At 42.9% G+C, this 20,485-nt stretch overlaps 1 protein-coding gene and 1 long non-coding RNA gene across 2 annotated transcripts; one reads left to right on the forward strand and one right to left on the reverse strand.

The window, feature by feature from the left end:
• Positions 1-440: 440 nt before the first annotated feature.
• On the reverse strand, positions 441-1,288 carry LOC136480526 (uncharacterized mitochondrial protein AtMg00810-like). Its single transcript, XM_066478042.1, has 2 exons — positions 1,052-1,288; positions 441-824 (listed from the first exon to the last, which is right to left on the reverse strand). The coding sequence occupies exons 1-2, from the start codon at positions 1,286-1,288 to the stop codon at positions 441-443; spliced, it is 621 nt and encodes a 206-aa protein (XP_066334139.1).
• Positions 1,289-5,862: 4,574 nt separating this feature from the next.
• Positions 5,863-17,805, forward strand: LOC136484091 (uncharacterized). The gene is made up of 3 exons (XR_010765762.1): positions 5,863-5,984; positions 17,287-17,415; positions 17,669-17,805. It is a non-coding gene; the product is annotated as an uncharacterized lncRNA (long non-coding RNA).
• The last annotated feature ends 2,680 nt before the right edge of the window (positions 17,806-20,485 follow it).

Consider the following 20,485-nt stretch of genomic DNA (forward strand, 5'->3'; position numbering starts at 1 on the left):
CCCATTAGGGAGAGGTGACTTTCATATATATATATATAGTCGCAAGGAGTTCAGTACAATTACGATTAGACCCCTAAATATATATACATCTACCACCCCGTGCAGGGGCGGATCCAACGGTGGGGCGGGGCCCCTGTGGAGCCCCCGTGAATTCTTAGGTAAAGTTATATAGTGTAGGGGGGCTGAGACTTAAGATCGAACAGCAGTGTTGTTTAACCCCCCTTAAATATTTCCTGGATCCGCCGCTGACCCCGCGCAGTCGTAGCGGGAGGTTCACGGACACATAGACTGGACCGAAAATCAGTGAATAACTATACATGCATGCCCTTAGTCATGATATCCGCAAACTGATGCGAGGACGGCACATGTAGGACACGAACTTCACCAAGCGCGACCTTCTCGCGGACGAAGTGGATGTCGATCTCGATGTGCTTGGTCCGTCAGTGATGAACAGGGTTGGCTGTCATGTAGACAACACTGACGTTGTCATAGAAGACAACCGTGGCGGAGGGAAGCGGTAGATGGAGCACCTGGAGAAGCTGGCACAGCCAGCAGCACTCAGCAACGGCATGAGCGACATCACGGTACTCTGCTTCAGCACTGGAACAAGAGACATTGTTCTGTTGCTTGGCGGACCAGGACACCAGGTTGTCACCGAGGAAGATGCAGAAGCCGGAGGTGGAGCGACGTGTGTCGGGGCAGCCTGCCCAGTTAGCGTCAGAGTAGGCGGTGAGCTGGTCGACGGGTTCGGTGCCCAGGTGAAGACCGGCGGAGAGGGAGCCCTTGATGTACCGGAGAATGCGTTTGATCAGCACGAGGTGAGGCTTCATGGGGATCATGCATGAACATGCACACCTACTGAACATCATATGCCAAATCAGGCCGTGTTAAAGTGAGGTGCTGGAGGGCACTAGCGAGACTCCGGTACTCAGAGGGGTCGGCCACTGGGTGCCTGTGGTGGCGGACAGCTTGTTCCGTGTGTCGATGGGTGTGGCAGTGGGATGGCATTCAGACATGCTAGCCCACTGGAGAAGGTCAACGGCGTACTAACGCTGCGACAAGAATAGCCTAAGCTGTAGCGCGTCATGGAGATGCCGAGGAAGTGGTGAAGGTCGCCAAGATCTGTCATGGCGAACTCAGAGTGGAGACGTGCCGTGATGAGCTGTAGCAACTCACGGGACGAGGCCATGAGAATGATGTTGTCGACGTAGAGGAGCAGGTATGCGACGCGATCGCTGTCTTTGTGGACAAACAGAGATGCATCGGACATGGACGCGGTGAATCCCATGCTGCAGACGTACGTGGCAAAGTGTTGGTTCTAGACCCTAGGGGCCTGCTTGAGCCCATACAAGGACTTCTGTAGGAGACAAACATAGTCAGGTTTGGAGGGGTCGATGAAGCCGGACAGCTGCTCATAGTAGACCGTCTCCTCCAGGTGGCTATGGAGGAAGGCGTTCTTCACGTCTAGCTGATGGATGGGCTAGGAATGTGAGGCGGCGATGCTGAGGACGGTGCGAATCGTCGCGGGTTTGACAACCGGGCTGAACATCTCGTCGTAGTTGATGCTAGCATGTTGTGAGAAGCCACGTACCACCCAACGCGCCTTGTGCGAGCGCTGAGCGAAGGAGCCATCGGAGTGGTACTGCCTGAACAGCCATTTGCCAGTGACCATGTTGGCACCGGGCAGATGAGGCACAAGGCGCCATGTACTGTTGGGGATGAGAGCATTGTACTCGTCGGCCATCGTAGCGTGCCAGTTGGGGTCGGCGAGGTGAAAGCCCTAGTTTGGTTTTGGGTACTTGATGAAACCCTAAGTGCTAACCTAGTTTATAAAAGTGATTATGAGATAGGTAGCACTACTCCAAGTGATGAAGCAATGGCGAAGATCATGACAATGATGATAGCTTGGTGATGATCAAATGCTTAAACTTGGAAAAGAAGAAAGAGAAAAACAAAAGGCTCAAGGCAAAGGTATAAAATGTAGGAGTCATTTTGTTTTAGTGATCAAGACACCTAGTGACTGTGATCACATTTAGGATTGATAGCCGTACTATTAAGAGGGGTGAAACTCGTATCGAAATGCGGTTATCAAAGTGCCACTAGATGCTCTAACTCATTGCATATGCATTTAGGATCTAGTGGAGTTCTAACACCCTTGAAAATATTTGTAAAAATATGCTAACATATGTGCACAAGGTGAGACACTTGGTGGTTGGCACATTTGAGCAAGGGTGAAGGAGATAGAAATGAAAGAGAGTCAGTCGCTGCTATTTTTTCAGTGACCAGGACGCTGGCCTCGTGTGGACCGGTGCGTCCGGTCAGGCAAGGCAGTGAAGACCTGGCGTCAGTCATGTGACCGGACACTGAGTCTCTGTCTGACCGGACGCTGGAAGGCAGCGTCCGGTCATGATGACGTAGCTGCACAGTGACTAGGGTAATGCACCGGACGCTGGGCTATGTCCGGTCGAGGTGGACCAGACATGTCCAGTCGTGAAAAACCACCTCGGGGAGCTTACTATAAACGACCAGACGCTGAGGCTCCAGCGTCCGGTCAATTTTGTCAGAGCGTCCGGTCAGTAAGTAGCCGTTGAGATCTGGTGGCTCAGGTTTAACTCAGAATGACACGTGGCTTAAATTGGTTGACCGGACGCTGGGTCCAGAGTCCGGTCAGCATGACCGGAGCGTCCGGTCAGCCCGCGTTATTCCCAGTGAAGGGGTATAACAGCTCTATTCCGTGGGGGCTTCTATTTAAGCCCCATGGCCGGTTCAAGCTCACACTCTTGCACATTTTCATTGACATAGCAACCTTATGAGCTTAACCAAACACCTCCCACTCATCTCCATCATTGATCCATCATCATTGTGAGATTGGGAGAGAATCTAAGTGCATTGCTTGAGTGATTACATCTAGAGGCACTTGGTATTCGTGTTGCACTACGAAATTCGCTTGTTTCTCTTGGTGGTTGCCACCACCTAGACGGTTGGAGCAGCGGTGGAGGATTGGCATGAGTTGGTGATTGTTCGTGGCCATCTCCAGTGATTTGTGAGGAGAGTTGTACCTTCCCCGGTGGAGTGCCAAAAAGTAACTCTAGTAAGTTGCTCGTGTCATTGAGTTACCTCACTTGTGAGTAGGTTCTTGCGGTGTCCAATCATGTGGACAAGGTTTGTGAAACACCTCTTAGCCGCCGAACCACCAAGTGTTGGTCGACACAACGGGGACTAGCATGTTGGCAAGCACGTGAACCTCAGGAGAAAAATCGGTTGTCTCTTGTCATTTGTATTCTCTCGGTGATTGGCTTAATCTTCATCTTATGATTGGTTTGTTCCTCTACACGGCGGTATAATCACCCTACTCACTCGTTTATATCCTTCAAATTAGTTATAGCAAGCTCTTTAGTGTAATTAGTATTGAGAGCTTGTTTTGTTATTCAAGTACATCTAGTGGAGCTCTTTAGAGTAGAAACATTGAGAGCTCTTAGTGAGTAATATCATAGCAAGTTGTGTATTTAGCTATCATTGCAACTAGAATTGTGGAATAGGTGGCTTACAACCCTTGTAGAGCTAGAGCAAGTTTGCATTTAGCCATTTGTCATACTAATCAAATTGCTCTAGTCTTTTTGTAGTATTTTAAATAGGCTATTCACCCCCCTTTAGCCATATTAGGACCTTTCAAGTGGTATCAGAGCCATGGTCACCATTTGAGTAAAGGCTTAACAACCTCGGTGTCAAATTATGGCTCAAGTTGTGTTCAACCATGTGGGGGGCAAACCAGCATTCTTTGATGGCACATCCTATGGTTATTGGAAGAGAAAGATGAGAATGTATCTTGGTTCAATCAATGATCAAGTATGGGAAGTGACCGAGAATGACTATGCTATCATTGATCCCAATGATCCCACCAACCAAGACAAGATCAACAAGCAATGCAACACAATGGCTCTCAACACCATATACAATGCTATTGATTCCAAGGTGTTTGAGCAAATCAAAGATTGTGAAAGAGCAAATGAGGTGTGGAGGAGATTAGAGGAAACATATGAGGGCACGCCGGTGGTGAAGAGTGCCAAGTTGTATATTCTCAAGGACAAATTGACAAGCTTCAAGATGAAGGATGATGAGAGCATTCCGGAGATGTTCCATCGCTTGCAAGTCATTGTCAATGATTTGAAGGTGTTGGGAGAGAAGATCAAGGATGATGATGTCTCTCATTGATTCTTGATGTGCCTACGTCCAATATTTGAGATGTTGAGATTGCTCATCATAAGAGGAGGATTGTAGGACATTACCCCTAACCAAGTACTAGGTGATGTCATGACACAAGAGACATACTGTGTGGAAAGGGAGGGAGATGACAAGGAGGACAAGAAGGAAGAAGAAGACAACAACAAGAAGAGTGTAGCATTCAAGGCTAGCTCATCATCATACAAGAATAAGGGCAAGTCCAAGAAAGAATCGAGTGATGATGAAGATCTTAGTGATATTGATGATGAAGCTATGGCTCTCTTTGTGTGCAAGATGGGCAAATTCATGAAGAAGATGGGCTATGGTGCAAGAAAGAGAAGAGATCACACCAAAAGCAAAGAGTATGTGAGAAGATGCTACAATTGCAAGAGCCCCGATCATGTTGTAGCAAATTGTCCCTACAATAGTGATAATGAGGAAGATGAAAAGAAGAAGCACAAGAAAGACAACAAAGAAAAGAAGGAGAAGAGGATGACCTTCCAAAAGAAGAAGAAAGGTGGAGGCTATGTGGTCACATAGGATAGTGATGGCTCTTCGGATGATGATAGCTCTAGTGATGATGACAAGAAACATCTCAAGAGAGCATTAGCAAGCATCGCCATCAACAAAGAAGCTCTCCATCTTCGACACTCCATCGACATGTCTCATGGCAAAGCCTACCAAGGTAAAATATGATGAGAGTGATGATGATGATGAATGTGAAAGTGATTCTTGTAGGAGTGATGATGATGATGAGGAGTACACTAAGGAGGAGCTCTTGGACATGTGTGAGCAAGTGCATGCTTGCAATGAGATGAAGAGAAAGGAGTGCAAAGAATTGCGCAAGAAATTAAAATCTCTTGAGCAATCCTTTGATGAGCTCAATGCCACTCATGAGAGGCTAATGGAAGCCCATGAGAAGCTTGGCAAAACTCACTCTAAGCTTGAAAAAGCTCACTCCTCTCTCATTGAGCAAGTCAAGAAGGAGGAAGCCAAGAAGGAGCAAGTGATAGTTACATGTGATGTGGGACTAACATGTGATCTTATTGATGAATCTTCTTATAAGCCTATTGCTATTGCTCCCACTAACACTTCTTGTAGCACTACCACTTCCACTCCACCTATAAATGATGCATCACTAAAGGTGGAAAATGAGACCCTCAAGAAGGAGGTGAATGAGCTCACTCATGCCTTAGGCAATGCCTATGGTGGAGATGCCCTCTTGCTAAAGTGCTTGGGTAGCCAAAGGTTTTCTCTCAACAAAGAGGGATTAGGCTATACCCCCAAGAAAGGCAATGTGGCCTTTGTCACTCCCAAAGCTAGCTTTGTGAAGGGCAATGGTCGGTTTTGCAATAGATGCAAGCAAGTTGGGCATGTAGAGCAAAATTGCAAGACTAACAAGAACAAGCTAACTAATGTATCCTCAATTAAATTTGATTCTTGTTACATGCTTTATAAGGGTGCCAATGGTGTGAAGGCTAAGTTCATTGGTACACCAATTGTAGGGCCAAAGAAGAAGGTAATTTGGGTACCAAAGACCTTGGTAACTAACCTACAAGGACCCAAGCAAGTTTGGGTACCTAAAAAGAATTAATCTTCTTTTGTAGGTCAATTATAAAGATGGAGGAAGGCATTGGGTGCTTGATAGTGGATGCACACAACACATGACCGGTGATCCAAGAATGTTCAATTCAATCAATAAAAACAAGAGCAATGGGGTATCACATTTGGTGACAATGTCAAAGGCAAGGTCAAAGGGCTTGGTAAGATTGCAATATCCAATTATTTGAGCATTTCCAATGTGCTACTAGTAGAGAGCTTGAACTTCAATCTATTGTCGGTAGCTCAATTGTGTGATCTTGGTTTCAAGTGCATATTTGGTGTGGATGATGTAGAGATCATAAGTGTAGATGACTCTAACTTGATATTCAAAGGATTTAGATACGAGAATCTATACTTAGTTAATTTCAATGCTAGAGAAGCTCAATTGTCAACATGTTTGATCACTAAGTCTAGTTTAGGTTGGTTATGGCATAGAAGGCTTGGTCATGTTGGAATAAAACAATTAAGCAAGTTGATCAAGCATGACTTAGTTAGAGGCTTGAAACATGTCACATTTGAAAAGGATAAGCTATGTAGTGCATGTCAAGCCAGAAAACAAGTTGGTAACACACATCCTAAGAAGAGCATGATGAGCACAGCTAAGGCATTTGAGTTGATGCACATGGACTTGTTTGGACCAACCACATACACTAGCATTGGTGGAAATAAATATGGATTTGTGATTGTGGATGATCTAACTAGATACACATGGGTCTTCTTTCTTGTTGACAAGAGTGATGTGTTTGCAATATTCAAATCTTTTGTCAAGGGCATTCACAATGAGTTTGAAACAACAATCAAGAAAGTTAGAAGTGACAATGGTAGTGAATTGAAGAACACTAGAATTAATGAGTTATGTGATGAATTTGGAATTAGACATCAATTCTCGGCCAAATATACTCCTCAATCTAATGGGCTAGTTGAAAGAAAGAATAGAACCTTGATTGATATGGCAAGATCAATGTTGAGTGAGTACAATGTGAGTCATTCATTTTGGGCCAAAGCAATCAACACGGCTTGCTACTATAGCAACTGACTCTATTGTCACCCCATGATGGAGAAGACACCCTATGAGCTATTGAATGGAAGAAAGCCAAACATAGCATACTTTAGGGTCTTTGTTTGTAAATGCTATATATTGAAGAAAGGCACTAGATTGACCAAGTTTGAAAACAAATGTAATGAAGGCTTCTTGCTTGGTTACTCCACTACTAGCAAAGCATATAGAGTTTGGAATTTGGCTAGTGGTACTCTTGAGGAGGTTCATGATGTGGAGTTTGATGAAACAAATGGTTCCCAAGAGGAAGATGAGAATCTAGATGATGTGAAAGGCACTCCATTGGCAAATGCAATGAAGAACATGAACATTGGTGAGATAAGGCCTAGAGAGGTGATTGATGTTGAAGATGACAAGAATCAAGTGCTCTCTACCTCAAATGTGCAAGCTAGTGGTTCTCATGATCAAATTCAAGAAAGTACTAGTGATGGCAATGTGCAAGATCAACAAGTGACTAGTTCATCATCTCAACCAAGTGATCAATCAAATGCTAGCAATCAAGTCAAGTGCTTCAACCAACCAATATTGTAAGAGATCATCCATTGGACACAATCATTGGTGATATTACAAGAGGAGTGCAAACTAGATCAAGATTGGCTTCATTTTGTGAGCACTTCTCGTTTGTGTCATCCATTGAACCTAAGAAGATAGATGAAGCTTTGAATGATGCTGATTGGGTCAATGCCATGCGTGAAGAGCTAAACAACTTCACAAGAAACCAAGTATGGGAGTTAGTTGAGAGGCCTAAGGATCATAATGTGATTGGAACTAAGTGGGTCTTTCAGAATAAGCAAGATCAAGATGGGATAGTGATAAGAAACAAAGCAAGATTAGTGGCTCAAGGTTACACTCAAGTTGAAGGTCTTGACTTTGGAGAAACATATGCCCCGGTTGCAAGATTGGAAGTAATTAGGATCTTGCTAGCCTATGCTTGTGCCCACAACATCAAGTTGTACCAAATGATGTGAAGAGTGCATTTCTAAATGGGTACATCAATGAGCTTGTGTATGTTGAGCAACCTCCCAGTTTTGAAGATGATAAGAAACCCAACCATGTTTACAAGTTGAGAAAGGCTTTGTATGGACTAAAACAAGCACCTAGAGCATGGTATGAGAGATTGAGGGATTTCCTACTCTCTAAGGGATTCAAGATGGGAAAGGTTGACACCACTCTTTTCACCAAGAAGCTTGGAAATGATTTATTTGTGATGCAAATCTATGTTGATGATATCATCTTTGGATCAACAAATCAATAATTTTGTGAAGAGTTTGGCAAAATGATGGCTAATGAGTTTGAAATGTCCATGATTGGAGAGCTTAGCTACTTCCTTGGTCTTCAAATCAAGCAAACGAAGAATGGCACATTTGTGAGTCAAGGAAAGTATATCAAGAACATGCTCAAGAAGTTTAGAATGGATGATGCTAAAGCTATTAGTACACCAATGGGGACAAGTGAAAGCTTGGATAGTGATGCAAGTGGCAACATGGTGGATCAAAAGATGTATCGGTCTATGATTGGAAGCCTACTCTATGTGACCGCATCAAGGCTGGATGTGATGTTTAGTGTATGCATGTGTGCTAGATTTCAAGCCTCACCAAGAGAAAGTCATTTGAAGGCAACTAAAAGAATATTGAGGTACTTGAAGCATACAAAACATGTTGGATTATGGTATCCCAAAGGAGCAAGATTTGAGTTGATTGGATATTTGGACTCCGATTATGCGGGATGCAAAGTTAAGAGAAAGAGCACATCGGGCACATGTCAACTATTGGGAAGATCACTTGTGTCTTGGTCATCAAAGAAGCAAAATAGTGTAGCACTTTTAACCGCCGAAGCAGAGTACATTTCGGCCGGTAGTTGTTGTGCTCAATTACTTTGGATGAAGGCTACTTTGAATGACTTTGGAATCAAATTTAAGCAAGTGCCATTGCTATGTGACAATGAAAGTGCCGTCAAGCTCACCAACAACTCGGTTCAACACTCAAGAACAAAGCATATTGATGTCCGCCATCATTTCATAAGAGATCATCAATAAAAAGGGGACATTTGCATAGAGAGTGTGGGCACTGAAGATCAACTTGTCGATATATTCACCAAGCCACTTGATGAGAAGAGATTTTGTAAGCTAAGGAATGAATTGAACATACTTGACTTTTCCAATATGCGTTGATGCACCCCCATGATATGGCATGCCTCTCCTTCGAGCAATTCAAGGTATAAATTGATTGGCATGACATACATCCATGCTAAGGACATGATTAGTGCATCTAGGCATCTTTTGCATTTAAATAGGCTCATACATGAAAATCAAATGATTTTGATGCTTGTATGGTACCACTATTGCTTGTATGTTTGAAATGATCTAGTGGTAGCATATGACATGTTTGTGGGCTTGTAAACCAAGTGTTTGATCTAGAAAATAAGCTATAAGTGTTTAACTCAATATGGTACAAGATAACCCTTATTTGGAGGTGTGAAGAAGCTTGTCCTTGGATCAAACCGAGCTAAATATCTTGTGCAAGTAATCTAGATTAAACAAAATTGGGAAAATGATCCTCATTTCACATGGTTTCACCCCAACCTATCTATAATTTGAACTCACATTTTGTGCTAATTATTGACATTGATAATCCTAACCTATCTATAATTTAAGCCTTTGTGGTCATTGATGACAAAGGGGGAGAAATAGTGTACAAAGATAGTGAAAGGAAAACAAAGGGGGAGAATTTGATATAGGGGGAGAGATATGACAAAGGAAGGGGATCAATTAGATATAACAAAGGAAGGGAATCAATTAAAGTTTTGAGCATACAAGTAGGGGGAGCAAGCTCATAAACTTACATGATGCATTTGAATGTGCATAACATTTGTTTGCTTGCATGGCACAAGTTTTAAAGTTCAATATCCATGCTTGTGTGGTGTATGCTAGTTGTAATTTGAATGATCAAGTGAAAATCTAGCATGCATAGGTTATTTAGTGATTTCATCTCAAAAGTTTCCAAGTATTTACAAGTGGTTTTGAGCTAAAGTAACTAGACTTATGGTCATCTTATGAAATCTAGACCCTTGCTTCTAATGTTGATCTCATGGGGTATTCTAGTTTTTGTGTATGTCTAGTTACTAATGGTGCTAAGGATGGTATAATGGTGCACTCCGATTAGTATCATGCTTCAAAGGTCCATCTCTTATACCTTAGCATCATTTGGTAGAAATTGTCTCCTATATTTCCTATCTAAGCATATGTGCAAGCTACAATCCAAACTCTTAGCACATATGTAGGGGGAGCAATTGCTACCATATGGAGTTCATGAAACTTGTCCATATTCTTTTACACATGGTAAATATGCTTGGGCAAGCAACAAGGATTCAATTGAACTTTAATTCATATCTTTGTATAAGGGTTGTCATCAATTACTAAAAAGGGGGAGATTGAAAGCTCTAGTTTAGTTTTGGGTAATTGATGAAACCCTAAGTGCTAACCTAGTTTATCAAAGTGATTATGAGATAGGTAGCACTACTCCAAGTGATGAAGCAATGGCGAAGATCATGACAATGATGATAGCTTGGCGATGATCAAATGCTTAAACTTGGAAAAGAAGAAAGAGAAAAAGAAAAGGCTTAAGGCAAAGGTATAAAATGTAGGAGCCATTTTATTTTAGTGATCAAGACACTTAGTGAGTGTGATCACATTTAGGATTGATAGCCGTACTATTAAGAGGGATGAAACTCATATCGAAATGCGGTTATCAAAGTGCCACTAGATGCTCTAAATCATTGCATATGCATTTAGGATCTAGTGGAGTGCTAACACCCTTGAAAATATTTGGGAAAATATGCTAACATATGTGCACAAGGTGAGACACTTGGTGGTTGGCACATTTGAGCAAGGGTGAAGGAGATAGAAATGAAAGAGAGTCAGTCACGCTGTTTTTGTAGAGACCGGACGCTGGTCTCGTGTGGACCGGCGCGTCTGGTCAGGCAAGGCAGTGAAGACCTAGCGTCAGTCATGTGACCGGACGCTGAGTCTCTGTCTGACCAGACACTGGAAGGCAGCGTCCGGTCATGATGATGTGGCTGCACAGTGACTAGGGTAATGCACCGGACGCTAGGCTGTGTCCGATCGAGGTGGACCGGACGTGTCCGGTCGTGAAAAACCACCTCGAGGAGCTTACTGTAAACGACCGGATGCTGAGGCTCCAGCGTTCGGTCAATTTTGCCAGAGCGTCCAGTCAATAAATAGCCGTTGAGATCTGGTGGCTCAGGTTTAACTCAGTATGACACGTGGCTTAAATTGGTTGACCGGACGCTGGGTCTAGAGTCCGGTCAGCATGACCGGAGCGTCCGATCAGCCTGCATTATGCCCAGTGAAGGGGTATAATAGCTCTATTCCATGGGGGCTTCTATTTAAGCCCTATGGCCGGTTCAAGCTCACACTCTTGCACATTTTCATTGACATAGCAACCTTGTGAGCTTAACCAAACACCTCCCACTCATCTCCATCATTGATCCATCATCAATGTGAGATTAGGAGAGAATAAAAGTGCATTGCTTGAGTGATTGCATCTAGAGGCACTTGGTATTCGTGTTGCGCTACGGATTTCGCTTGTTTCTCTTGGTGGTTGCCACCACCTAGACGGTTGGAGCAGCGGTGGAGGATTGGCATGAGTTGGTGATTGTTTGTTGCCATCTCTAGTGATTGTGAGGAGGGTTGTACCTTCCCTGGCGGAGTGCCGAAAGGTAACTCTAGTAAATTGCTCGTGTCATTGAGTTACCTCACTTGTGGGTAGGTTCTTGCGGTGTCCAATCATATGGACGAGGTTTGTGAAACACCTCTTAGCCGCCGAACCACCAAGTGTTGGTCAACACAATGGGGACTAGTGTGTTGGCAAGCACGTGAACCTCGGGAGAAAAATCGGTTGTCTCTTGTCATTTGTATTCTCCTAGTGATTGGCTTAATCTTCATCTCGTGATTGGTTCGTTCCTCTACATGGCGGTATAATCACCCTTCTCACTCGTTTATATTCTTGCAAACTAGTTGTAGCAAGCTCTTTAGTGTAATTAGTATTGAGAGCTTGTTTTTTTATTCAAGTACATCTAGTGGAGCTCTTTAGAGTAGAAACATTGAGAGCTCTTAGTGAGTAATATCATAGCAAGTTGTGTGTTTAGCTATCATTGCAACTAGAATTGTGGAATAGGTGGCTTGCAACCCTTGTAGAGCTAGAGCAAGTTTACATTTAGCCATTTGTCATACTAATCAAATTGCTCGTCTTTTTGTAGAATTTTAAATAGGCTATTCACCCCCCTCTAGCCATATTAGGACCTTTCACGAGGGCACTATGATAGTTCGCTGGAACTGGCAAGACAGTCATGGCGGACAGGTTGAGGCGCTCCACTGGATGCAGGCTGCCGGTTTGAGACCACGCCACTGGGCGCAACGATGCTGGTTGCACGTTCTGTGCTGGGGGTAGCACCGTTTGCACCAGGTTGGTGAAGGAGGATGGCACCATTAGCGCTAGAGTCGGCACCGGAATCGTCTAAGTCATGGAGACAGGTCGATGTTGCCGTTGGTAGGTGAGACCAAATCAGCCTGAGCCCACCCGGGCGCGAAGCAGTAGGGGACCCGCCTCGACGGTGGTGCGGCGGCAGGGCCCCTGTCCTCAGGTGCAAGGGCAGTCGGTGGGACATGGCTGGGTAGGTTGAGGGGGTCAGCATAGAGGATCGCTGGGTCGGGCTACTCATCCTCGCTGAGGGAGGGAGTAGGCGTTGGAGTGGCCAAAGAGGAGGGCGGTTGCTCGACACCCAAAGGTGGAGCGACCGACAAAGTAGGAGAAGCATCTAGCAATAGAAAGTCAAGTGAAGATGCACCGGATTGTGTAGCAGCGTACGAAAACACTGACTCGTCGAACACGACATGTCAGGAGATGATTAGTCGTCGTGAAAGGATGTCAAGGCACCGGTAACCCTTGTGGTTAGATGGATACCCGAGAAAAATGCAAGGTGCAGAACGAGGCACAAGTTTGTGGGGAGTCGTGGCACTGAGGTTAGGATAACATGGACAGCCAAACACGCAAAGGTGGGAGTACTTAGGGAAGCTGCCATGAAGCAGTTGGTACGGGATTCTGTTGCCAACAGAAGAAGAGGGGCGTTGATTAAGCACATAAGTGGCTGTAGCAAGTGCCTCAGCCTAGAAGGTTGGCGACATGGAAGCATGGATGAGAAGGGTGTGGATGGTGCGAAGCATACACCCAGCTTTGCCATTTTGATGGAAAGTGTAGGGGCAAGAATGGCTAGGGATGAAAGTGGGAACGGGAAATTCCCATACCGACCGACACTGAATAGGGAAACGGATCCCGTATTTGTTCAGGAAAACTCCGATGGGAAATTCCCGTTTTTAAGGCCTCCCAAGTCAAACGGCCCAACCCACCCAGCCAAGACTCAACTGCCCTACCCAGTTGCCCACCGCCCCTTAGGTCTGCTTTATAGCTCACATGCGTGTGGTAGAACCTCCTAAATTATAGGACCAACATGCATTTGTCACTATCCAACGACCTTTGACAACTATGCATATGTTCCGGGTAACTTAAGAAGTCTGTCGGGTGTCCTCGGGGAACCCCGAATCATCCACAATTTCCGAGCAGGATCACATTATAGAGTCATTGCAGTTTTACAACATTTATTCAAATATCAATACCAGAGTAAAAACAATGGAAGTCTTACGATAACTTAGTTTACAAACTAGTTGTTTCAAACCTTACAAACTAAGTTCGATAATTATTACAAACTGTAGTAGTAGTGGAGTGACATTATAATATAATACAAAACACACAATGAAACTGCCCTGCCCAAGGGCCACACATTTACTTCTCAATGTCATCACAAGGAACAACTGTCATGCAGCACGATCCAAAACAGATCTACTCATGAGGCTCACCTGCAACAAGGGTCAACGAACCCTGAGTAAAAAAGTAGACTTAACTAAAATAGTAACTGATAAACTTAGGAATGCAGGCTCAGGGATTCAAGGTATAGCTTTAACAATAATCAAAGTTCTTTTGCGTAAAAGCTCTTTAACAAAATTCTTTGTATAGAAAACTTCATAAAATCATATACAAAGCTGACATGATCCGTGTTGAGATCATGAAACTTCATATCCAACACCTTCACAAGCCTTATTCGAGTTCCAGTTATTAGTACTACGATGATGAACAGAGAAGTGAGTCTCCATAACCGAGGAGCAACGACGATTCGAACCGATTACAGACCCAGCTGGGAATTCCAGACCACACGACATATGCAGGTCCCCGACTTACGTATATCAACCTACCCTAAGATCCTCTAAACAAGAACAGGTCCGCGCCACCCGAGAATACAGTACTCCACACTCCAGCCCATTGCCACGTGGGTACACGCTATTCCCGCCATCTCTCCACTCCCAGTGCGTGAGTAGCCATTCTCGTAATAGAATAGCCAAGTTAAGGCTTACCGGAGTATGTGGTTAGTACTACTAAAGTCTCACCGCACACAGTTCAACAACGGACGGACCTTAATCGACACAGGCGGAAAGAGCCCGCTCATAAGACCTCCATGTCTTGTGGCTCACACACACCGAGTTCGCCCGGTCTAGATTTATTACTCCACATCCCCATATCACAATGATAACATATGTAACCAAGGTTCCATTTAAAACTTGCAGGTGGCAGGTAATCACCCGACATTCATCGTTCTACGCATAGCTAAACAAAACTAGGCATATACGAATTTAAAACTGGTAATATGGTAAATATGGAATAACAAGGGTGGTAATGCACCAATTAGGTTCTTACTTCACTCCTAATCACTTAATGCAGTAACAGAAAGCAACAGCGAAATTAATTTGTAAAACACAAGGTAGGTTTGTATGCATCTGGGGCTTGCCTTCGTTGACGGAAAAGTCCGGTTCCTGCGACGTTTCATAAGTATTCGATCCGACCTCAATAGACGGACTAACTTCCTCAGCAACTTGGTTAACTATCACGTGTTCACCTTCGTTCACTACACGTAGCAGCAATGCCATGTTTAACATGATGCGGAATACGAAACATGATGCTCGATGATGGATGCAAAAATTAACAATTTGAATACAACTTTCCTTCGCGGTACAGTTGTAAGTCAAACAAACGAAAATCTTGTTCGGAACACATACCTCAATTGCCAAGGATCATTATCAACTAATGACCCAAGGTCATCACTCAATCCAAAATTTCAAACAAAACCTAAATCATTAAAGGTTACTATTTGCTTTTATGAATTAATTATTTAATTCAAAATTATGAAATAAATCAACTTATTCTAATTGAGCTCAAAATTTTAGTAAATGTTCATTACACAATAAATAAGTGGCAAAACAAATTTCATAATTTTTGGACAATTAAATAAGGCTATAAAAATCAAGGAAATCAATTTATTAATAAATTGAGCAATTTTTATCACATTCAAAAAGTGCTAAAAAACAATATTTCAAATTTTTATTAAATAATATGCATCACAGAGAGGTCACACAAAAAATTTCATAATTTTTGGAGCTCTAATTAAATTTATACAAAAATAACAAAAATAGACACTATTCATTCAAATCTGAAAAATAGAAAAATCCATTTTGAAATCACTGAGTCGCTGACGCCTTGACCCCACCTGTCATCACCTTCCTCCCGTGCTGACCATGGCAACGACGGCGCTGACCAGCGATTTCTCGCCGACGGCGAGGCCAATGGTGACAACCAAGGTACCAAAACACTACCCTCGACTAGGCGCATCGATCTAGGGCATAAGCTGGACTAGCTATGGACTGGACCTAGCACTACACCAGCCATGGCGGACGCGGTGGCACGGCAGCGCTACGCCGGCGACGTGAGACTTGTAAAGCTTAAATAGATTGCCTAGGAAGCATCAGCAGCTCACCCCAAACGTGACTGAGTAGAGCACAAGGCCGGAGGAGCAACGGAGAGGTGTGACGACGACCACGGTGATCACGACGGAGCAAAGGTTGTCGGTGATGGAGAACCGACGACTGCAGTGATCAAAACGAGTAAACAACAATGGATTAAGTACTACAACATCAAGACGAAGCCATAGGTACACTGATCACGGGCAACGGCTCACCAGAGAGCCCTGGCCACGACGACACGCCCGCGGCAGGTGAAGTTGCCGGTCGCGAGGAAGAAGGACAGCGGACAGCGGATTCTCGGCGAAATTAGTCGACCACAGTTGGCTGGGTGGATGCGCAAGAGAAAGACTAGAACTGGAACGGCCTTCACCGAGATGGCAACGGCGCTAGGGAGATGATGCGAGCTCGCCGGAGCGATGACAACGACGGCGGCGGTGAAAACAGAGGAAGAAGAAAAACGACGACGACGACGTTTTGGTACTTATAGCGCGGCTCAAAAGCTCAAGGAAGCCACGACGGAGCCATTTCCACGCCAGCGCGACGCCAAGGATGGCCACGACGCGCTTGGAACGCCGAAGAAGGTCGCCGTCCATGTAGCTACGGCTGGTGAACACTGTTCACAGTATTTACAAGTTTGCCATTCGCCAAAATTCACAAATTACTCTCAAATTTTCATAACAACTCAAAAATCTCCAAATATAAAAGTTGTTCAAAATCAAAAGTGTTACAACTTTGCTTTTATAACCATCTCCTAATTCGGTCTAGATTTTGAAATGAACTTTTGAATTTGAATAGGGAAATTTACCGAATTACGCCTTTTTGAATTACTCCAAATTTTTCTAAACAACTTGAAAAACTCTAAAAACAAACTTTGCTTAACTTGTCAATTTCTACATTTTTGCTTTTGGGCTCAACCCCAAAATATGCTTAGATTTTGAAATGAGTTTTCAGGGTAGGATTTAAATATTGAAAATCAGGGTTTTCGGAACTTCAAATCAATGCAAAGATTTCGAACTTGATTCAAACAATACCAAGCAATGCTTATACATAAATGTAAATTTATTTTAGTGAATGCATACAAAGTTTTTAATATGACCAAATGCCTTGCAATGCATATGATGACATGGCAGTTTTAGTATTTAAACACCCGGGGTGTTACAATCCTTCCCCCTAAAAGAAATCTCGCCCCAAGATTCAAAGCCATAGAGTAAGTAATGGAAAAGGAAATGTGTCGGTCCAAAAACATCCAAAACTTGTCCATAAAACAGCTGAGTTTCCTTTACAAAATGCAATTTGTAGCAACTGAGCTCAACTAACATTACTTTATTCTATATTGACGCTAGAAACTCTGGAAACTTTTCTAACAAGTAATCTTTTGATTCCCAAGTAGCTTCCTCTTCTGAATGTTGATTCCATTATATTTTATAGAACTTGATTGTCCGTCTTCGAGTAACACGATCTTTCTGATCCAAAACTTGGATAGGATTTTCGGAATAAGTCAAATCTGGTTCAAGTTCCACTCCTTCAACTTCAACATTCTGTTCAGGCACTCAGAGACACTTCTTCAATTGAGAAACATGGAACACATCATGCACAGCTGCGAGATGTTCAGGTAATTTCAAGCGATATGCCACTTTTCCATACCTTTCCAAAATTTGATATGGTCCAATATATCGAGGTGCCAACTTTCCTTTAACACCAAAACGGGTAACTCCCTTCATTGGTGATACTTTCAGATATACAAAATCTCCTTTGTTAAATACCAATAGTCTCCGTCTTCTATTCGCATAACTCTTTTGTTGGGATTGAGCTATCTTCAAATTACTCTATATTTGCCTAACTTTATCTTCTGTTTCTTTTACAAGGTCAACTCCAAAGAATTTTCTTTCTCCAGGCTCTGACCAACTTAGTGATGTTCTGCACCTACGACCATAGAGTGCTTCAAATGGAGCCATTCTAATGCTTTCCTGATAACTATTGTTGTATGAGAACTCGGCCAAAGGTAAGCATTAATCCCACTTATTGGAATAGTTAAGGACACAACACCTTAACATATCTTCAAGTACTTGATTGACTCTTTCAGTCTGTCCATCAGTCTGCGGATGATAAGATGTACTATACAGAAGTTTGGTACCCAATGAAGAATGCAACTATTTCCAAAAGTTGGAGACAAACTATGTACCCCTATCTGACACAATAGTCTTGGGTATTCCATGGAGACTCACAATTCGCTCTAAATACATCTTGGCATACCATATAGTGGGATATGTATTCTGAACTGGAAGAAAATGTGCTGATTTGGTTAGTCGATCTACAATAACCCATACTGAATCAAATCCCTTTGATGTCTTGGGTAGACCAACAATAAAATCCATACTTATGTCCTCCCATTTCCAAGATGGAATAGGTAATGGTTGTAATTCACCAGCAGACCTCAAATGTATAGCTTTCACCTTTTGACAAGTATCACACTTTGCTATATATCTAGCAATCTCTATTTTCATTTTAGTCCACCAGAATCTTTGCTTCAAGTCATGGTACATCTTGTTACTTCCTGGATGGATAGATAACCTAGTAGCATGTGCCTCTTCTAGAATTGACTGCCACAACTCAGGAACTTTTGGTACCACCAGGCGATCCTTGAACCATAACACATCTTCATTATCTATGCTAAAGCATTCCTCTTTTCCATTCTTGACTCTTTCCTTGATATGGGCTATACCCTTGTTTTCCTTCTGAGCAACAATAACTTGATCTCGAATAGTGGCCTCAACAATTATGTTGGTCAAACTTCCTTATTGAATTACTTCTACATTCAACTTCTCCATTTCTTGACATAAATTCAAACCCATTGTTCTCACTGTTAGACAATTGCAATAACTTTTGTGACTGAGGGCATCTGCAACTACATTTGCTTTACCGGGGTGATAATGTACTTCCAAGTCATAATCTTTAATCAGTTCTAACCATCTTTTTTGTCGCATGTTCAACTCTGACTGAGTAAAGATATACTTTAAGCTTTTGTGGTCTGTATACATATGACACGTATTACCAAGCAGGTAATGCCGCCAAATCTTCAGAGCATGAACCACAGCTGCTAACTCTAGATCATGAGTCAGATAGTGTTCTTCATGTTGCTTAAGTTGCCTGGACGCATAGGCAATGACTCGGCCTTCTTGCATCAACACACATCCAATACCAATACCTGAAGCATCACAATAAACATTAAACGGTTTTTTGATATCAGGTTGGGCTAGCACTGGTGCAGTAGTCAATAGTCTTTTCAAAGTCTGGAAAGCTTCCTCACAATCAGATGACCAGACAAACTTAACTTGGTTCTTCAACAATTTAGTTATGGACTTTGATATTTTAGAGAAATCTGGAATAAATCGACGGTAATACCCTGCCAATCCCAGAAAACTCCGAACTTGATGAACTGTGGTTGGCGGTTTCCAATCAAGTACATCCTTCACTTTGCTGGGATCAACTGCAACTCCTTCGACTGACAAGACATGTCCAAGAAATTGCACTTCCTTAAGCCAAAAATCACACTTGCTGAACTTGGCATATAGTTGATGTTCTCTCAAGCGGGTCAGAACAATTATGAGATGTTCTGCATGTTCTTTCTTATTCTTGGAATATACTAAAATGTTATCAATAAACACCACTACAAACTTGTCTAGCTCAGGCATGAATACTGAGTTCATCAGATACATGAAATGAGCTGGAGCATTTGTCAATCCAAAAGACATTACCAAGTATTCATATAATCCATATCTTGTGGTAAATGCCGTTTTGGGTATATCTTCAGGCTTTATCTTGATTTGGTGATATCCTGACCTCAAATCTATCTTGGAGAAAACTTTAGCTCCGGCCAATTGATCAAAAAGCAAATCTATCCAAGGTAAGGGATACTTATTCTTGATGGTCACTTTATTCAACGGACGATAGTCAACACATAACCTCAGGGTCTCATCTTTCTTTTTCACAAAAATTGCCGGACATCCCCAAGGTGAAGAACTAGGTTGGATAAACCCCTTCTCAATCAATTCTTGTAACTGAGTCTTCAACTCGGCCAATTCCTTAGGTGGCATCCTATAAGCTCTCTGGGAAATCAGAGCTATTCCAGGTTGTAACTTTATATTAAACTGTACATCCCTATCAGGTGGTAGACCGGGTAAATCTTCAGGAAACACATCCGGAAATTCACACACTACCAGAATATCTCTAACCTCTTTGACAGTAGTTGCACAAATCTTGCCCACTGATCTTCTTAGGGTTGGAAGTTGGATGAGAAGTTGAGAACTACTATCAGGCAAACTTACCCTTAAGGTCCTATTCAAAACATCTATAACAGCCTTATGCTGATACATCCAATTCATTCCTAAGATTACATCTATATCCTGATCCTTAAGGATAATCATGGTAGTGGGAAAAATATGCCCACCCAGGTTTATGGGTACCTGGTATACCATCTCCTTAGTACACAGACGTCCCCCGGGCGACTGTATAAAGAAACTTTCCTTTGTTGCCCCAATTGAAATTTCATACTTCACGACAAATGTTCTATTGATGAATGAATGCGATGCGCCAGAATCAAAAAGTATAACTGCAGGGTGATTGGCAACAGGAAACATACCCATCATCACTGGCTCCCCTTCCGGAATTTCTCCAGCTTGAAT

This window comes from Miscanthus floridulus, chromosome 9 (assembly GCF_019320115.1).
Source record: "Miscanthus floridulus cultivar M001 chromosome 9, ASM1932011v1, whole genome shotgun sequence".
NCBI lineage: Eukaryota > Viridiplantae > Streptophyta > Magnoliopsida > Poales > Poaceae > Miscanthus > Miscanthus floridulus.

Coding starts and splice junctions, on each gene's coding strand:
- LOC136480526 (XM_066478042.1), bottom strand. CDS start 1,288: ATGGGATTCACCGCGTCCATGTCCGATGCATCTCTGTTTGTCCACAAA. Junction 825..1,051: donor TAGGCTATTCTTGTCGCAGC/GTTAGTACGCCG, acceptor ATCCCCATGAAG/CCTCACCTCGTGCTGATCAA.